General features: G+C 49.5%; 1 protein-coding gene across 1 annotated transcript; it reads left to right on the forward strand.

Moving 5' to 3' along the window:
• Window positions 1-19166: 19166 nt before the first annotated feature.
• On the forward strand, window positions 19167-21191 carry LOC143973647 (posterior protein-like). The gene has a single exon (XM_077474505.1). The coding sequence runs from the start codon at window positions 19534-19536 to the stop codon at window positions 21175-21177; it is 1644 nt and encodes a 547-aa protein (XP_077330631.1). The 5' UTR covers window positions 19167-19533; the 3' UTR covers window positions 21178-21191.
• The last annotated feature ends 257 nt before the right edge of the window (window positions 21192-21448 follow it).

Here is a 21448-nt window from a genome sequence, read left to right on the forward strand (position 1 = left end):
TTCCCGCACGCTGAGAGTCTCTGGTGGGGGGTTCCGGTAAAAACCACTCCGGCGGTCGGGACCTCTGCGCTCGCGTCCCCCCCATCCCGACTGCTGGTGTCTCTGCCGGCTGCCCTAAAAGGTTGCCCAATGTTTCCTCCAGCCATTGAGACCCCCGGGTGGTGGCATCCTCCTGCAAAAGCTCCAAGATTCTCTCCACCGCAGCCATGCTTCCTCTCCCTAAACTTTTCCTGGCGCTATGCTGCCGTGAGGGGGCGGGGTCCGCCCCTACATACTAACTAAAACCCTCCCCACTACTTCCTTAGACAATCCTAACTACTTTTACAAACACCAATGACTGCACTGTTTACACAGTCTTGGCAGCCCTTTGCCTAACTTGTTGCCTCATTCAGCGCTGGGCTTTTCTTTCCACATTTTCAATAATCAATGCTACTAATCACATGACCTGGATGACCTACCATTTCCACCTTTTAGATTGGCCCACAACAATCTCTTTGACCTTATCCCTGTTGCTCTTTAGGATTCCTAAAATCCTTAGGCCATCTGGCATTCCAAAAGGAACAACAGCTTTTATGACTCTGACCTACTTCTTGCTTTCTGATTTGTTATATAAGGCACAAGCTGACTTTACTGGCCAAGAGGAGACATACCAAAGCCTAACCATGAAAACTGTGCTCATGATTTGTTCCCCTGAGATTAAAGCCATATCAAACCCCAATAGAAAATTTAAGAAATATTCTCATCAGTGCTTGGTGTAGTGAGAGTGCTCTGGATCAAAGTGCGGTGATAGTCCACTCCAACAACAGATAAGGTATGCAGCCCACTTCCGACTGGGGATGTTAATAACAAAAAACAATAAAGAGGGTTCCAAGCATTGTTCATTAAGTTTAAAAAAGTTTGTTAAAATATGTAAGTATAAAAAAAAGGCAATAGACCTCAAGGGGTGTAGAGACTCCAAAAGTGGCAATAGATACAAAATGCAAGTGCTCCACGATGACCTGGACCTCACTAGAAAACAGACTAGCTAATGAACTTTGATGGCAAACCCCTCTTGCCTAGAGCTTAGTTTTCCTGCCTCTATGTTTCATGCATACATAGACATTTGTTTTGCTTTGAGTCTACAAACTATGGTATATATATTTGAAAATTGATCAGTCCTGATGTACTGACAACCTATTTAATTTCTTGAGGTCCTAAAATGCCAGGACAGTACAAATACCCCACAAATTACTCATTTTTGGAAAGTAGTCCAAAGTCTTTAGTAAGAAGTATGGCAAATTTTTTGTTTTTAATGTTATTTTTTTTAATTGTTAAAGCGGTAGTAAACCCGCAATTTTTTTATTTTATTTTTTTAAACCTGCAAAGCAAAAGGCATAATGAGCTAGTATGCACCGCATACTAGCTCATTATGAAATACTTACCTTAGAACGAAGCCCCGACATTTGGTCTGATCCACGCCGAGGGAGCTGACATGCTCCCTCTGCGTTTCTTCCGGGTATCGCGGCTCCGGCCACTCACAGCGCCGGAGCCGCGAATGCGCGCGGGAGATTTCATTCCGGCCGGCCGGCCACTGCCGGATTTTCAGGCCGAGAATCCCCTTGTGCGCATGCGCCGCTGCAGTCAGCGGCGCATACCGAGGGGAATATCTCCTAAACCGTACAGGTTTAGGAGATATTTTTTTTACCTACAGGTAAGCCTTATTATAGGCTTTCCTGTAGGTAAAAGTTAAAAATTTGAGTATACAACCACTTTAAAGTTAAATAAAATTTGGGATTTTTTCTTACACACTGTCACCAGTGCAGTACAGCGTCATTATATGACTGGTATGGCAATAATCAGGGACATTGAATGGTGACTGGTGTAAAGAAAAAAAAAGCAAATAATATTTTATTACATTTTTTGCATACTTTCATTAGAGTAGTTCAGTACTACTCTGGGGGTGAGCGATCAGGGATTTTTGTACAATGTTATTGCTTATAATATTGATAATCAGTGGCGTAACTAGAACCTTCAGGGCCCAATGCAAGAAACCATGAAGGGCCCCCCTGAACCCCAGCCAGGGCCCTTCCCTTCGAGTCCGGTGGTGGAACTCCAGGGCATGATTACAGGAATGACCTTTGTTAAACCTGTAGTTCCACTACTGGTATCAGTAGTTTTTTTTTTTTTTTTTTTTTTTAGGTGCCCCATTGGGGGACTGTCCCTAGGCAGCATGGGGTCCCCATCCCCAGAATTGATGAGGTCCTTTTCTCCAGGGCAGATGAAGTTACTGCCCCCAGATGAGAAGGGGTGGTGGGGGTCCCCACGCGAGAAGGCATCCCTGTCCCCAGGGGGAGATGAAGGGGGTATGCAATAGTGTGTGGAGGATGGGGTCCTCTCACTCACCATGACCAAGCTGTAGGCCGCACACTCATCCATGTTGGCCTGGGCTCCATCCAGTGTGCTGGACAGGCAATCGGCATATATCCCAGAAAGACCTTTCATCATCTGTGTATGACAGGGGAGGAGGGGGGCTGGCAGACAAGCCTGCAGTGTCCTCCGGGTGGCTCTCATAGGGCTGCCCTGCATCTGTGTGCTTAAAGTTTATTTACCCGGGAGAAGTATGCAGTGCAGTGTGGGCTGGACTCGGGGGGGGGGGGGCTGGACTCTGGCTGGGGAGAACAGACATCGGACTGAGCGGCAATGCATGGAGCAGGAGAGGGGTACTCTGAGGAGCCGGCTGAAAACACAGGTGATGCGGGAATACACAACTAAAGAGCAGCCAGTGCGATAGTCGAGCATGGAGCTCTGCTAGTCACCCTCCACCTCCAGCCACCCGTGTGCATGGTGCACTGGTACCCCTAGCTGCCTATGCTGTTGCCGGCCATATGTAGAGGGGGCTGCATGGGCCCCCTGCATCACAGGGCCCAGTTGCGGTCGCGACTGCTGCACCCCCTATAGTTATGCCCCTGTTGATAATTACTTTTAAAAGCAATAGTTAAGTGTCATGAATGTCCTTCCATTTATGACAGCTTGCTTACTGTTGACATGCTGTAATTAGCTACAGCTATTCACTCGGTACAGGATGCCAGGTATCCTGTAATAGCTGTGGGCCAATCACAACATCACAACAGTACACAAGCTGTTCATGAATCAAAGCCAATCATGACAGTTTGATTTATAATATCATGTAATCGCTATGATTAGTCATAGTGATCAAATGATACCCTGGCTGGGTACTGAGTGCTGTGATTCGCTGTATTCATCCATTTGCATATGTGCAATAGCCCTCAATCCCATGACTGCTGTGTCCAGTAGACACAGCGGCTAAGGGATTGTTCTGATGCGCATGTGTACTGCTGTGTCTGCAGGAAATGTACTGTGTGCAGGTGGCAAGCAGTTAATGTGCTTTACTGGACAAAAATGCTGTACATACAAACTACTTACATTAGTAGGAACACAATACAAGACATGTAGTGAATGAGCATATACAATATGAATACAATAAAAGTCACTAAGCTCAGGTTATCGCAGCTTCACAATCTTTATAGGCAACAAGGGTGTCTTTAGTGTCATTCCCAGGTGCAGTTTCTTCTTTGGTCGTCTTGTGGTTATAGAGCCCGCCTGGCGCAGACCTTCCTTGTCATTATGGAGCCCTCCTTTCAGCTTATGTTGCTTACCTACAAGGGCGTATCGTTTTCTACATCAGTTTTATCAGTGAAACATTTCCCAGCTCAAACTCTAGATGGCACTGTTGTATTATATATGCCATAGGTCAAATAGTCAGGCTGTTGACTATAGATTGGCCAAACACCTCTCAGTTTGGTTAAAGCCAGAACTCTTGAACATTGCAAAAGTTCAGACCTAAACACCAAATCCAATTCCAGTCTATGGGACCCGAACAGGAAAAATCAAAAGTCTCCATTTTAAAGGCGTATATGCAAGTTATTAGCCATGAAAAGGGTATAGGGGCCTGTGTACTGCCCGGGGACATGTACCAATGCAAAAAAAAGTTTAAAAAGATTGTTTTTAAAGGAGCAGTGATTTTAACCATTTTAACCCAGAAGGATATGCCCCCATACTGACCAGAGCATTTTTTACAATACGGCACTGCCTTGTTTTAAAGCGGAGGTCCACCCTAAAATGGACCTCCGCTCATCGGAATCCCCCCCCCTCCGGCGCCACAATTGGCATCTTTCAGGGGGGAGGGGGGTGCAGTTACCTGGATAATCCAGGTAACTACACCCACTTCCGGGATAGCTGTCTGCGGAAAGGGGCGTAGATTACGCCCCTTTCCGCAACTGCCCGCCCCTTTGCGCAAGTGCCCCGCTGCCTGCTGGGAAACACACAGTTCCCAGAGGCAGCGGGGACCGTCCGGATTGCGCCGCGCGGCTCGCGCATGCGCAGTAGGGAACCGGGAAATGAAGCCGAAAGGCTCCATTTCCTGATTCCCATACCCAAGATGGCGGCGGCAGGACCCGACAGACGACCTAGCGATCGGCTTCGGGTGCCGACATGTAAGTGTCACTATTTTAAAAGTCAGCAGCTGCAGTATTTGTAGCTGCTGGCTTTAAAAAAAAAAAAAAAACGCGGAGTCCCGGTGGACTCCCGCTTTAACTGACAATTGCGTGGTCGTACAACGCTGTACCCAAACAAAATTGAAGTAATCTTTTTCCCACAAATAGAGCTTGACCAGTGGAAATAAGAGGCACCTTCATGTCTCCTCCCGCACTGCAGCCCCAGCGTTACACCAGGGGCGGATCCAGGGGGGGCAACAGGCAATTGCCCCCTCCCAGAAAATAGAACTTACTCCAAGGCTTTCTCCCTCCGCGGCGCCACCTCACCAGATTTGCATGAGGCATCTAAATGCAGCTGGGACTTTATTGCTGCTTCCCCTGGCTCCCATCAGTTCATTAAGAGGGGGCCAGTGGGTCACTATGGGGGTCTGTAATTGATGTGACACAGGCTGCTGCTACATGCTGGCAGAGTTGCAGCAGAGCGGTGCGAGTGTCACTTCACTTCCCTGTCAGGCGGAGTGATCTCTAGTCTACCCGGCAGGAGCTTCCTAGTCCCGGCTGGTGTGACGTCACGATTCAGAGGCGCGCAGGATTGAAGACAAGATGGACTGTAGCCAGCTCAGTGCACTGCAAGTGAGCGATCACTTACTTAGCTAAGGCAGTGTTATGTTAATGAGCTACTGTGGGCATTGTTATGTTAATGAGCTACGAGGGGCAGTGTTATGTTAATGAGCTACGGCAGGCATTGCTATGTTAATTAGTTAACACCTTGTCTTACATGTGAAGTGGTTAATGCTTTGGGGGTGGGGGGGGGGGTGAAATAATTTCAATGGTAATTGTAATATGGCACATGGAGGGGGTTAATGTACTCACTCGTGTATTTGTGACCAGTGGTAATTAACCCCTTTGTTCTGCATTAATGACAGTGGCACCATCAATGTTAATTAACCCCTTTTATGCTACAGCATGAAGGGGTTTATAAACACTGCCACTAGTGCCACTAATGCAGCACAAAGGGGTTAATTAATTGCCACTGGTCAGTAATACATCAGTGAGTACATTAACCCCCTCCATGTGTCATATTACAATTACCAATCATCATCATTATCATCATGATGATCACACAGTACAGGTTGAGCCATAGCACCTGTATTGTGTGATTATCATGATAAGTTGAAGGCTAGCCGGTCGGCTCCCTCCCTCCCTGGGTCCAATGGCTTGTGGTGGCCGCCCTGCCGTCACCCCCCCCCCTTTTTTGTTCAACCATGTTCCAGCAGGGAGGGGGGTGGCGGCCGTCGGCGGTTGCTTCTCCCAGCGTTCGGGTGTGAGGGGGGGGACGGGACAGTTCATCCATCCGTCCGTCCTACTTCCTCCCTTCACCACCCACAGCTCTGCCTGGCGTGCCACCCGCCCCCTTCTCCTGGTGCTCATGCCGGGGGGAGAGGGGGGGCGTCCTTCCGTTATATTCCGCCTCGCATTGGGGGGGGGAGGTTGTTCAACTACTCCCCTTGCATGTGGCTCCACGAGGGAGCCACCCGCCTGGGGATCGCCCGCCAGCTCTGCTCTCCAGGCATCATTCCACTAGGGAGCCGCACGCCTGGTGGGTCTCGGATATGTGTCTCCTGGTGGGGGGAGGTGGAGATAGTCGGCCTCCCCCTCTCCCCTCGCAGGTACGGAGCACCTGCCATTTCTCCTCGTGGGGGGGAGGGGGAGATAATCGGCCGCGCCGCCCCCCCCCCCCCCCACATATGCCGTGTTCCGCCGATTCTCCGGGCGGGGGGAGGGGGAGGTAATCGCCCCCCCCCCCACATATGCAGTACACCGGCTGATTCTGCCGTCCTTCACTCTCCCCTCCCTCAGCTCTCCAGCAGGCAGTCCGCTCGGTGTTCCTGCCAGGGGGGAGGTGATCGGCCGTTCTTCGCCACATCCTCCCCTCCCTCAGCTCTCCTGCGTGCAGTCCGCCCCTCCCCCCCGGTTTCCCACCGGGGGAGGGGGGTGGGCGGTTGTCCTCCGCCTTGCGATCTCCCCTCGGCTCCAGGTGGCCAGTGTGCAGCCGCCCGGCGCTCATGGAGGGGGAGGGGGGGTGTTTTCGTCCGCCTCCATCTTCCCTTAACTGTCTGATAGATTGGCATAATATATACACAATAAACAAATCTATATATTAGAGTTGATTTCGGGTTTCCTGTCTGATCTCACAGAGACTATTCAGCCCCCTTCAGTCTTTATCTGTTGTATAGAATTTATTGCTATTCTTCTCTCTGCCCTTCCTATTAATGATCAGTGACCTCCCCCCACCTCATTATCCCCCGACCATGTATCGTGGTGTATATGGTGTACATCCAGGGTCTCCCCTCCCCCCTCTGAGCTCCACGTGGTGGGCCTCCTGAGCTCCACGTGTTGGGTCTCCCCCTCCCCCCCTCTGAGCTCCACGTGGTGGGCCTCCTGAGCTCCACGTGTTGGGTCTCCCCCTCCCCCCCCCCTGAGCTCCACGGGGTGGGCCTCCTGAGCTCCATGTGTTGGGTCTCCCCCTCCCCCCCTCTGAGCTCCACGTGGTGGGCCTCCTGAGCTCCACGTGTTGGGTCTCCCCCTCCCCCCCTCGGGGTGGGCCTCCTGAGCTTCCTCCTCCCCACCCGCCTGAGCTCCACGTGGCGGGTCTCCTCACCCGCCTGAGCTCCACGTGGCAAGTCTCCTCACCCGCCTGAGCTCCACGTAGCGGGTCTCCTCACCCGCCTGAGCTCCACGTGGCGGGTCTCCTCACCTGCCTGAGCTCCACGTGGCGGGTCTCCCCACCCGCCTGAGCTCCATGTGGCGGGTCTTCCCCCCACCTTAGCTCCACGTGTCATTTCTGTCTCAGCGTTTCTGTCTCAGCGTTCTGTCTCAGCATTCTGTCTCAGCGTTCTGTGCGGCTTTTCCGTCACAGTGGAAATTTTTTTCCTTCAGTTGATGTCCTGTTGTGTTGAGGCCCTGGTTACTGCCCAGGGATGTATAGTCTCTCTCAGGGTGTTTGTTAAGCCACGTGACGGTCCTTGGGGGGTAGGTTGGGCAGATGTCACAATGGTTTTGGATTCCACTCTTGGCTCTGATCTTGTTTGAACTTATTGCCTGGAATCCCACTTAGGGACATCAGTCCAGTCGTCTTTTCCGATCCCCAGCTTGTTCCAAGTAGGGGGGGCTTGGGTATGTCTGTATCATGCCATGGGGACTGTTTCCCTGGGAGGGGGTTTGGCCCTCCTTGGTTCAGGATTCTGTCCCAGCTGTTGGGTTCAGGCTGTAGCAGGTTGACAGTATTATTGCCATGGGCATGGGCCTTGTCCGCTTACTCCGTCACATCCATCAGGTTTCTAGCTTTTAGCACTCCTGTTAGTGGTCTTTTTGCCACTCACCCTCTTGGGGGGGTATGTCTCTGGGTTATTTCACTGGTGTTCATTGGGGTATTTTGCGATCTTTTGCAGGGGGTTCCTCGGGCCAGACCTTGTTCCTTTCCCCTCTCGTATCCTCTCATTTCACAAGCAGTTCATTCTCGGGTCTGGGTGTCGCGGGCATCCGGCTCAATTCAATCTTTCAGGGGATGTTCAGTTGGGTTTAAGGTAGTGTCACAGGTTCGATAGGGGGTTCCGTCTCATCGCCAAGTCAGGAGTCATTGTGATCTTTTTCCATGGCAAACACTTTCCAGTTACTTGCTGGATACGTACTGCTGCCGTCCGGGAGCACACCTTTATCCTTGATGGTTCATTACCTTCCCTTCTTCACCTAAATTTTGTGTCTTTTGCCCTCTTCTCAGGCATACTGACCAGCTAGGCCAAGGCACACCTCAGGCCTTGGTTCTTAGGAGTATCACATTTCCCGCTTGAAGACTCTGACTACAAGTTGAAGGCTAAAATATATAAAACCTATAAAACGTATAACCAAATATCCATTCCTTTCTATCAATAACCCAAACTCTGGAACATCCGTTTTAAACCCAGTGGCTTGTCTGGCACTTTCCCACATAATGTCTCACTTTTACACTGCAGGCAGGCTACCGTCCTAGGCCTCCGGCCGTGATAACTTCAGTCCGGAGACAACTCCCTACCCGCAGTGTCCACCATCCCATCCTCAGCTAACCCATGTTAGCTGTAACCGAAGGAGCCCATGTCCCTAATTGGTCTCCCACACTTCCATCTCCTGGGTCAGTTACCACCAGACAAGCCACCACCACCGCCACCTGACAGCTGCCATGACGAACACATCCAGCACCTGAAAAACAAAATCATATTAGACCAAATCACTCAACCCTAAACATAGGGAGGTTGGGCGGTAAACTTCCTTCCTCTCCTAGTGTTCTCCTCAACTACTCCTCCTCTTCCTGCCTGGCTTATTTCAAACCTCCCCTCCCCTTCTTCACTAGCCACCCCCCTCTCAATCCCTGCTCGAAAACTTAACCCTTTCCTGTGCCCTTCTCCCACCGTCATGCTGGCGTCCATTAACCCTCGCTACTCTCAGTCTCATTCCCGGGCCCTTCTTGACCAGTGGAAATAAAAGGCACCTTCATGTCTCCCCCCACACTGAACCCCCAGCGTTACACTCCCAAATACATACCCATTCTCTTAACCTATAATTATGAGACCACACCTTCTTTATGGGGTATAACCAGCCACAGCAGCCTTTTATTTATAAAATATATAAAACGTATAAAACGTATAACCAAATATACATTCCTTTCGATCAATAACCCCAACTCCGGAACATCCGTTTTAAACCCGGTGGCTTGTCTGGCACTTTCCCACATAATGTCTTACTTTTACACTGCAGGCAGGCTACCGTCCTAGGCCTCCAGCCGTGATAACTTCAGCCCGGAGACAACTCCCTACCCGCAGTATCCACCATCCCATCCTCAGCTAACCCGCGTTAGCTGTAACCAAAGGAGCCCATGTTCCTAATGGGTCTCCCACACTTCCATCTCCTGGGTCAGTTACCACCAGACAAGCCACCACCACCGCCATCAGCTAACAAGGGAGACCCCTCACCCTTGGGAGCCCCGCCACACTCGCAGAGCCCGCTGAATCCCATCCTGCAAGGCCAGGGCCCAAAGATCCAACCCTACGTCAGAAAGATGCACCCCGTCACCCAAGGGGTACAAGCCCACATCACATTCCAACTCCCGATGGCAGACCACCAAACCCCCATTTCTGATGAAAACCTGCCCTACCCTTTTGTTCACCTTAATACGTGTCTTGTTCAGCCGGTCAACAGACCGAGCCAACACGTCCTGGCCACTATATCAGACCAGACGATCAGCATTCCTGGGAAAAGGGTACTCAAAGGGTACTCAAACGAAAGAAGTCCAGTTTCACATCATGAATGAGCTCCCTGGATGGCCTACCCCCCAGGTCGTTGCCCCCAACGTGTAGTACCAGCACATCAGGAGGCCTGTCCAAGCGTGCCACGTGGAGCACTTCCGGCAAAACCCTACCCCACTGCATGCCCGGCCTCCCAATCCACCTCACACATGCCTCTTCCTGTGCAATCCCCAGTTGTCTGCCGTTTGGCCTCATACCTGCCCTCCTGGCCCCCCTGAACACATAAGAGGGCCCAAGTATCCAGACGAGCCCCATCTGGAATCCATCTGAAAGACATAGAAGAGACCACAGATAACAGCCCCACTTCAACAAAACACACAGACATGAACACACAAACGGCCCCCAGACCCCCCCCCCCCCCGAAGCCGAACTTTGAGACACCCCCTAATCCACCACCAACTCGGGCCGAACATATGACCGAAACCAAAGCGAATCCCATCGCCCTATTCTCCTGACCGCTGCCTCGTCCAACCCGCAACGAGCGGCTTCCGTAGCCGCCCCTATACGGAAGGAGTGCGAGGCAAATTGCGAGCTGTCCAGGCCGGCCGCCGTCAAACATATCTTGAACACCGCCACAAATTTGAACCTGGACAGCAATGACCCATCCGTGTGAATGACCACTGGCCGCACCCCCAAAAACTCCCCTACCGCCTGTACCGGGCACAGCGGCGACTCCTCCAAGCGATATAAGCTCACTCGGACCCCCTTTCCCACCTGATCCGTCTTCGACCGCCGCAACCAAACCTCCACCCGGTCCCCCGTCAGCCGCACTTCCTGCACTAGTAGCTCCCCAGGCATCCTCCTAGATGGACTCACCAGTTCGCTGATCCTGAACGTGCCAAAGAAGGCCAGCGTAAACAGGATGCCTCGTACGCCGAGGAGCAAACTGATCCCAACCCTGGTATCCCTCCGTTTTCGCGTCCGACGATAACCTTTCATCACCTGCCGAATGCAAAACTCCTTGGTATAATCCACATACCCTCGCAATTTGAACCAGAAAGCTAGCTCCGCCAGTTTCCTGTCCATCACCAAAACAGACACCCCCCGCTCCAGATTCCTGGATACAAAATAAAGAACCAACAGCCTCACCTCCTCTGCAGACGGATCCCCACCTACCCTGCTGGCAAAAGCCCTCCATTCATTCCAGACCTTACTGTAGGCCACCCACGTGGAGGCACTCACCGACCTCTCGATCCATCCGGCGAGGGCTCCCGAACCATCAACCACATCCAGCGGGGGCAAGGGACCCCCTCCCGATCGGCCGCCGGCGCCAACTCCCGAAACCTGTTCCACTGGAAACGAGATAAGGCATCAGCCAACGTATTGTCAATCCCCGGTAGATGCACTGCATACAAGAAAATATTCAATCCCAGGCAGCGCAGCACCAAGTGGCGCAGCAGCCGCACCACCGGCAAGGAGGACGCCGAGATATGGTTGATGACCTGCACCACATCCAAATTGTCACAATTCAGCCTAACCTTCATATCCCAGAATTCTTCGCCCCAAATCTCTACCACCAGCACCACTGGAAACAATTCCAGCAGGACCAGATTCGTGCACAGACCCGCCTCCACCCAATCCGCAGGCCATGGGGCCACACTCCAACGGCCCCCAAAGTAGGCCCCGTACCCGGTCGACCCCACGGCATCCATGAACAATTCCAAGTCCCAGTTGCTCATGGGACCGGCGAAGCCACAGGGATTTCCCATTGTACGTTGCCAGAAACGTGTGCCAAACCTTCAAATACTCCCGATGTTCCCTTGTGATCCGAATGAAATCAGTGGGCGACTGCACCCCGGTAGTGGCTGCTGACAGCCGTCGGCTGAACACCCTCCCCATGGGAATGATCGGACATGCAAAATTCAGCTTGCCCAGCAATGACTGTAGCTTCCGCAGCTGAACCTTGCGCAGTCCCGACACCAACTGAATCTCCTCCCGGAGGGCCAACAGCTTCCCCTCAGGGAGGCGGCATTCCATAGCCTCCGAATCAATCACAATCCCCAGAAAGCTGATCAATGACTTTGGGCCCTCAGTTTTATCAGCTGCCAATGGAATCCCGAACGAACCTGCTATCTGCTGCAACGTGGACAGAAAAACAGCGCAAGTGTTCGTTCCCGCTGAGCCGATGCACAGAAAATCGTCCAGGTAATGAATTGTTGAATTCAAGCCTGAAACGTCCCGTACTACCCACTCCACGAAAGAGCTAAAGGTCTCAAACAAGGCGCATGAGACCGAACAACCCATCGGCAGGCAGCGGTCCACATAAAAATTGCAATGCCAACAGCAACCCAACAGGTGAAAACTGTCCGGGTGGACAGGCAGCAGGCGAAACACCAATTTGATATCTGCCTTCGCCAACAACGCCCCTTGCCCGCACCGACGCACCCAGGACACCGCGGCATCGAAGGACGTATAGGACACCGCACAGGCTTCCGAGTCAATCGCATCATTGACCGAGCCCCCTTTTGGAAATGAAAGATGGTGTATTAACCGAAACTTATTCGGCTCCTTCTTGGGCACCACCCCCAAAGGCGACACCACCAACCCTGGAATGGGAAGTTCCCAAAAGGGGCCCACCATGCAACCCAGCACCACCTCCTTACCCAATTTGTCCCCCACCACCCCCGGGTGTAGCAACGCCGACTGCAAATTCCATTTCACCGGCGGAACCACCAACAAGGAACTAGGGATACGAAAACCCTCCGCGAATCCCTCCCGCAACAGACAGGCAGCCGCCCGATCTGGGTACCTACTTAGGAAAGGCGCCATCTTTTCCCCCTTCACCGGCGTCATCCCTTTTGTTAGCAAAATCCCCGGTTCTCCCTTTGCCTTTCTTAAAGCACCGGGAACCAGGGTGGGCACCACCACAACCGGAACACTCGTGTTTGAAGCGGCAGGAACTTCCAAACTTACAAGTGCCGTCGTTGAACTGCCAACAGACTCCCCATTTTGTGGCGGGCGGCTGTCCTGAGGAAGAGGGACCCCCGGCCCCACCTGCAAAAAACTGGTTGGGGGCCCGTGCCGAGGACATCAACCTCATCCAGAGACATATGTCCTTATGGTCCCACCGCAAAGAGGGACGAACGGCTCTCCGCTGGTGAAACTGTTTATCATACCTGAGCCACGCCGTGCCCCATTAACCCTATATGCCTCCCCCACCGCATCCATATAGCAGAACAACGCCAAACAATGTTCGGGGTTCTTCTCACCAATAATGGCGAAAGCCTGCAGCCAATTTGCGAAAGTCCGCAGAATCAACCTATAACGCCGCTTCTCCTCATCCTCCTTCTTGCTGTCATCGAGTTTAACCCTATCGAGGTTAAACTTCTCGAGGGGAAGCTGCGAAAAGATCTCCACGTACTCACCCTTCACGATCTTCTCCCGTACATCGGGCTTCAAGTGCGATCCCAAAGGTCCCTCGAAGCACACATAGACCTCGCACTTCGCCGCATCCGCAATACGCACCACATCCGTCCTACCACCCCCTTCCGGAGATACCACCTTGTCCCCCGCTACCGGAGCCCCCGCCGGGGCCGGCTCCACGACCGGAGGGGGCACCACCACTGCAGGAAGCGTGGCCGCGGTAGGCACCGCCGCCACCTCACCCGCCACCTTCTCCCCCCCCGTGGACCCCGACACCAGCGGCCCCCACACCGCCGCCTGCGGCGCCCTCCCACTGGCGCCCTGCGCAAAGTACTGCACCAAATCCTGCAGCCCCCCTAACAGGGCCTGCAGCTGCGAATCAGAGCCCGCCGGAGCAGCCCCGTCTCCTACTGGCCCCACCAGCCCCCCTTGGGACCCCCCGGACCCCGACCCGCACCCCTCGGCCCCTGGCCCACCCCCGACAACCCCAGACTAGGGATGAGCTTGATGTTCGAGTTGAACATACGTTCGCTCTCAGTCTACCAGTCCTCCATCCCTCCACTGGTCTGATTGGCAGACCTCTTCCCTGCCATGGTACATACACCCCATGGGGGCTGGCTGAATTTCCAGGACTTCTGGTCCTTTAGAGGATGGTGACACCTTATGGATAGGGATGAGCTTCGTGTTGAACATACGTTTGACTCGAACATCAGCTGTTTGGCGAATACCGAACGTTATGGGCCGTTTGCGCCAAAATTCGTGTGGCGCTCATGGCCCACAATGCACTGCGTCATCGCAGTGCATTGCTGGCTCATGATTGGCCAAGCATGCACTGTGACCCTGCATGCTTGGCCAATCACAGCGCCGGCAGCGAGGAGAGCCATGATTGGCCACAGGCAGGATGCATGTGGCCAATCATAGCTCAGGTTGTGTAGTACATGCCCCACACTATATAAGGCCGCCAGCGCGGCGGCCTTGTGTAGTGTGTTGGCATCTGTAGGAGTTAGTGGGTAATCTCTGTGTACCTTCAACACAGTATACACCTTACGTTATCGGCCAATTTTGCATTCTTGCTCTTCTGTAATTGAGCTTTTAGCAATCTGCAGGAGTTTGTGGGTGTTGTCTGCATGCCCTGACCGCAGTATACACCATTATATCCACCAATATAGCTAGCTATATTTCTCTTCTGTAATAGAGCTTGCAGTCAGTTGTAGGAGATTGTGCGTGTTGTCTGCGTGCCCTGACCACACTATACACCATTATATCCACCTATATAGCTAGTTATATTGCTCTTCTGTAATAGAGCTTTCAGTCAGTTGTAGGAGATTGTGCGTGTTGTCTGCGTGCCCTGACCGGTGACCGCACTATACACCATTATATCCACCTATATAGCTAGCTATATTGCTCTTCTTTAATAGAGCTTGCAGTCAGTTGAAGGAGATTGTGTGTGTTGTCTGCATGCCCTGACCGCACTATACACCATTATATCCACCTATATAGCTAGCTATATTGCTCTTCTGTAATAGAGCTTGCAGTCAGTTGTAGGAGATTGTGCGTGTTGTCTGCGTGCCCTGACCGCACTATACACCATTATATCCACCGATATACCTAGCTATATTGCTCTTCTGTAATAGAGCTTGCAATCAGTTGTAGGAGATTGTGCGTGTTGTCTGCGTGCCCTGAGCGCACTATACACCATTATATCCACCTACATAGCTAGCTATATTGCTCTTCTGTAATAGAGCTTGCAGTCAGTTGTAGGAGATTGTGTGTGTTGTCTGCGTGCCCTGACCACACTATACACCATTATATTCACCTATATAGCTAGCTATATTGCTCTTCTGTAATAGAGCTTGCAGTCAGTTGTAGGAGATTGTGCGTGTTGTCTGCGTGCCCTGACCGCACTATACACCATTATATCCACCGATATAGCTAGCTATATTGCTCTTCTGTAATAGAGCTTGCAGTCAGTTGTAGGAGATTGTGCGTGTTGTCTGCGTGCCCTGACCGCACTATACACCATTATATTCACCGATATAGCTAGCTATATTGCTCTTCTGTAATAGAGCTTGCAGTCAGTTGTAGGAGATTGTGCGTGTTGTCTGCAGGCCGTGACCGCACTATACACCATTATATCCACCTATATAGCTAGCTATATTACTCTTCTGTAATAGAGCTTGCAGTCAGTTGTAGGAGAATGTGCGTGTTGTCTGCGTGCCCTGACCGCACTATACACCATTATATCCACCGATATAGCTAGCTATATTGCTCTTCTGTAATAGAGCTTGCAGTCAGTTGTAGGAGATTGTGCGTGTTGTCTGCGTGCCCTGACCGCACTATAAACCATTATATTCACCGATATAGCTAGCTATATTGCTCTTCTGTAATAGAGCTTGCAGTCAGTTGTAGGAGATTGTGCGTGTTGTCTGTGTACCCTGACCGCACTATACACCATTATATCCACCTATATAGCTAGCTATATTGCTCTTCTGTAATAGAACTTGCAGTCAGTTGTAGGAGATTGTGCGTGTTGTCTGCGTGCCCTGACCGCACTATACACCATTATATCCACCTATATAGCTAGCTATATTGCTCTTCTGTAATAGAGCTTTCAGTCAGCTGTAGGAGATTGTGGGTGTTGCCTGTGTGCCCTGACCGCAGTATTCACCATTATCCACCTATAAAGCTCTTCTCTAATTAAGCCATCTGCCATCTGCAATAGGTACTTGGTGTTGTGTGCCTCCAGCACAGCACAGTATACATCAGTATCTACCCTTTAATTCCTGTTCTATAATAAAGGCATCTGCAGGAGTTAGTGGGTGTTTTGTGACTCCAGCACAATATACACTGCCCAATTGCTGGTTTTCCCATCTCCCTTCAGGTCATTACCATGTCTGGAAGGCCAACAAGGAGAGGCAGACAGGCACGAGCCGATAAAAGAGGGCAAGCAGGCTCTGTGTCTAGAGACAACAGTGCTGGTCGTGTACGCGGTGCATCGTCATCATCAGCATGTGGCCATGGGACACGCTTGTCCTTCTTTTCGGCAGCTGACCGTGTTGAGCCGCATAATGCCGAAGACTTGGTAGAGTGGATGACCAAGCCCTCTTCATCCTCCTCATCCTCTCTCACCCAGGCTCAGGGTGCAAGCAAAGCAGCTGTCAACGCATCGTCTTCCCTGGTCTCAATGTCATCATCAGTGACTCCTTCCCTAGACCCACCACGTCCTCCTGTGGAGTCCCCTGAACAGAGAACACTCAATGAGTGTTCTCTGTATTACGGAGCACAAGCATACTGGGGCAGTAGAAGTCCTTTGGGACAAAACACGTAGGGCGAGGTTTCTATGTTCCCTGTATTGTTTTTATATGTGATCACATTTTTTATCTTTTTTTCTGTATATGCTGGTTTTATGCCAATAAACAGCAAATCCTGTTTTTGACCTACACGATGGGAAGTCGCTGTCCTTTTTGTTTTACATATGATTCTCTTCGGGAGTTTTCTCTTCATTATTGAATATCGGTTGGAGACCATGTTAGGAAATTCCCTTGTGATCAGTAAAAAAAACATCAGGTGTTCTGAGAAGCAAACAATTTATTTCTGATGTGGCCCACAACAGGGAGACATGCTTACAGGACGAAAGCTGAAGAAAAAGTCTCAACAAAAGAAAGTGTTCCGCCCTCACATATCCCACAAGAATAACATCTTCGTGCGTCTATTGGCTGAGGGAACATAAATAACGTGTCATGGCACAGGCTTGCACTTTATAAGCTATACATGTTCCGTGCATTCTTAGGCTATCATATTTAGTTAAATCTAATCATCCTACTTACTATGGAGTTAATTAAGACAAAACAATACAATGAGTTAATACAATAATGTGCTCAGAAGTAAGCTTTTTAACAAATCAGTCTCAGGACTATTGTTTTTCTATTAGTCACACAATAAACATTTAAAACTTTTCTAACATTCCCTCCTCTTTGTGTGACTATTTTATCTCCACACATTTCGATGATAGTCGCTGTGTTATACACTTTCGGACTGTATGTCATTAAGTTGAGCTTCAATGTCCACATAGGTCTCCTCAGAGGTAGAGAGGGTTTGATACATTGTTCTTGAGACTGCAATGAGTTTTTGTGAAAGTCCTCGAATACAGGGAATGCAGCAGCATCCGCAAGTGACCAAAACAGCCAAAGCCACAGCGATTGAGATCAAACATGATGTGATAAATCCAGTCCATTTACCGAACCATCCTTCAAGCCAAGTTGTGAATGGATCATTAATACCTGAGTTTTCCGCCAATTCATTCGATAGCGCAGTCAGTCCTTCCAAGGCTCTGGTCACTGTCCCTCCAGGAGCTGTATTGTTGGGGATAAATGTACAACACATGCTACCAAACATTTTGCATACCCCTCCTCTTTCAGCTAAAACCATATCTAATGCCCCGTACACACGAGAGGACTTAATTCCGAAGGAGTTCCCAACGGAGTTCCGCCGGAGTTCCGCCGGAGTTCCGACAGAGTTCCGACGCAACGGACTTGCCTACACACGATCTGTTGGAATCAGACAGGAATTATTGTTATACATCTACACAGCTGTTTGTATAGCCGAACTCAGCCATAGTGATTGCCAGGCAGTTTCACACGTTTAAAAACAAGGAATGTGACACAACTTGAATAGCAGAATGAGTTTCTATTCAGCCCACCTGGAATGTACGGAACTTCAAAGAGGATATGGCGCCGGCTTGTCTGCAAGAACAGAGGGACAGTTGGTGGGGCGTCCGAGATTAGGCCATGAGATAGCAATCCAGTCGGAGCAGTTGCAATTATGGGCAAACACTGCCCCCAGAGGCCAAGTATGGCAGGACTGGTAGCCTGGGGGAGGAGACGCCCCAGAGACGCTGATTGGTCTATGGGAAAGAGTAGGATGGGCTATGGGGTGTGGTATGGCTGAAGTATGTTTGACAAAAAGGGTTGTGACCTGAGCTCTGCCTCTTTATTCCATCAGAAGACCCAGTCACGAGGATCGATAAGTATAAGGCTTAGATTGCACTGTGATTGTATGCTATGTATTATTGTAACTTCTATTAATACCTAATGCACGCTGTATTATTCCCTTGGGAAATAAATAAGATTTAATTGACCTTAGACCGTGTATTGATTTCATAGCCAAGGGTGGTAGTAATTCTGATATTACCAATAACATGTGCTTAGCATATTGATTGATAGCTAAACTATAGGGACTAAACAAAGGAATACGTAACTGATAATAACAGCACTAGACTAAATTGATCAGTTACTTCATTTGGCACCCCAGAAGGCGTGTAGTACGTATTTTTACACAGAATCCACGAAAATCTAATGTATTTTTGTTTCTGAGTCCCTGTAAGTCGCGACGATCCTCAAAGACACCCAGAACTGAAAGTCATCTCTAGTGTGGACAAGATTAGCGCTGGCTCGCGAATTCTGAAACCACGCTTGGATGAGCAGGAGGATTCTGGGAGATATTCCACTGGTAGAACGGACGCGTAAAACCTGGTGAGAATTGTGACTGATATATATATATATATATATATGTACATTATTGTTGTGTTTGCTGCAGAAACTGTAACCAGAGGGCAAATTGGCGCACTGGCGAGATAAGGGACTGATCATCCCTGGTTATGTGATATAACCGCAGATTGACAGGATAAATCATACAATTTTGAGGGAAAAGTGGAAATATCCACGTGATTGTGAAAAAGCGGTCTGTCCCAAAAGAAATTCCCTATGACCTGCTATCGGTTAGAAGGACATTGAATAAGAGTGTGTTCTCCTAAAGAAATTCGTGAGTAAACGAATTTGTATTTGTTTGTTTTTTTTTTTTGGCTTTTTGCATTTTTTATTATTTTTTTATTTTTTTATTTTTTTCCCGCTGTTTTTTTTTTTTTTTTTTTTGGTCTGAAGTTGGGGTGGGACTACAGGTCAAAGCTAGCTTCTAAACAGCTTCCTCTATGTCTTTATGTGCTTGGTATCTGATTGTTTAGTGTATTGCTAATGCACAGTGTTGGTTAGAGAGTGGCAGGAATTACCATACATCTTTGAGGGAAAGTGGGGGAAGTATAGGTTTTTATTTCTACACACGTGACAGTGAAATAGCTCTGGTCCAATAAAACCAAGGCATTGATTAAGAGTGTGCCTTGTGTCTTGTATGCTGTAGAACCACAAGTCACTGTAGATTTAAACGTTCGTATCTGTTTTTTTTTTTTGTTGTTTTTTTTGAGTAGGGGGGGTTGTCCATTTGTTATCTGTTTTCTTTTGTCTAAGCAACTGGCTGAGCAATCTAGTGTGGATAGGCTAATTAGCATGTCAATGGATATCCTTGAAGAGTTTCTTGGGAAAAATGCTTGTATTCAATTCAACAGTATAGTAAAGGATGCTTTAACACACCAATTCAATGATCTATTGAAACAATGCAATACTCATAATGATGCCATAAAGGATAAAAAATCTTCAAAGAAGGGCAAGAAAAAGAGAATAGCCAATTCTGTACGCATGTTACTGAGAATGAAAGAAATTGCAGAACAGAAAGAGTTGGAGTGGTATAAGGATAGAACAGAGTTACTAGGAAAGATAGAAAATGCGAGTAGAGATATTGCAGCTATAGCGGATATTTGTGAATGTGAGGACCTGAGGAATGAGATTGAACAATTGGTGACTGAGAATAATGTATTGGAACAGGGGTTGGATGAATGGAAGGAAACATGTATGTTGAGAGAACGGTGTATCGCATCTTTAGAAAAGAAGGAGGCTGGGAATGTAAATGCGATAGAAATGCTTAGGGCAGAACTACAGGAATGTAAAAGTCAGCTAGCCCAAAAAGATCATACCATTGTGTCTTTGAGAGCACGGGCAATGGAGAACGTGCGCACCCATTGCTGTGCTAACAAAGATGCACATTCCATTGTGACCCAGGATCAAAGAGAAGGAATACCGATCGAACAGCAACCAGTATGTTCGGCTGACAATGCTGAAGAGTCCCCGAATCAAAGTTCTTCTCTCTTCACTCCTGTGCCAGAAAGGACTGGACAAGGATTAGATATCATAAAAAGGGAGGGTAGCACCCAATCCACAACACTCTCCATACAAGATCGCACAAATTTGTGCCAGATTTTGGGAAAGTTTGACACTAGCGCTTCACCCATTAGTCTCTCGAACAGGCTGGAAGCGGTAGTGGCACAGTACATTTTGAACAATAGGGATGCATGCGCACTCCTCCGCGCATGGCTTCCATTGCAACTGTGTGAAAAACTGCAAACACCAGTCGGGAGTCATAGAGGTCTATCTCCCGAGTTAAACTCAAATTGGGGGAACTCGGCAGATAGAATGAGGGAAATGCAGCGCATAATGGGAGGAAGAGATACTAGGGGTTCAGACGCACTGGAAAATACAAAGTTTAGGAGGGGAGTTGATCCAATACTCTTTTGCAGTGAATACTTCTCCATTTATAAAGCCACCTACAATTGTCCTGATATGTCTCCTGATGACAATAGCTTTCTGTGTTCTATGGCTAATAAATGCACATGTATAGATTACCATACCAGAATTGCACTGAGGAACGCCACCTCGTATCAGACCTTTATAAACATATTAAGGGACTGGGTTCGGGAGACAGATCAAGACAATAGGCCCCATAAAAGAGTTGCGGAGATAGTTAAAAGCGAACCTAGAGTGAGATTTGCAGGCAGGTGTTACAGATGTGGCAATACAGGCCATGTGATAAAGGACTGTAAACTGCCTAGGAGGAACATGGGTGAGAAGAAGCCTTGGCATAAGAGGGAACAGCAAAAACCTGGACCAGATAAGGTGGCGAAGGAGCCAAACGAGGCACCTGATGCTACAATATATGGTTCTCTTCGGGGGGAAGTACAGAGGATAGGGAAAAGGCTTGAGGAAAACCACGAGGAGTATAAAATCCCTCCCCCAACCAATCCTTATTTTAAACCATAGGGATGTCAGGCCCCGGAGTTGTCCCTAATATGTCAGCTGGACAGGGACAAAAGCGGCAGACCACGTATCCGAGGGGCGATAGGGGGCCATCGCACAAATGTACTTTTGGATACAGGAGCAGCTGTCAGCATAACTAACATTGAACTTCAAAAGGATCCTGCGGGGAGGCAAATTTTCCTTAGAGGATTCGGGGGACAACTAGTACCCTCTGAGCAATCAATACCCGTAAACATAGAAATAAAGAGGTTATGTGTGGAACACAGTTTGTTTC

The sequence above is a fragment of the Lithobates pipiens genome, unplaced genomic scaffold (genome assembly GCF_037356315.1).
Source record: "Lithobates pipiens isolate NorthernLeopardFrog02 unplaced genomic scaffold, aLitPip1_a1.2 Scaffold_88, whole genome shotgun sequence".
Classification (NCBI taxonomy): Eukaryota; Metazoa; Chordata; class Amphibia; order Anura; family Ranidae; genus Lithobates; species Lithobates pipiens.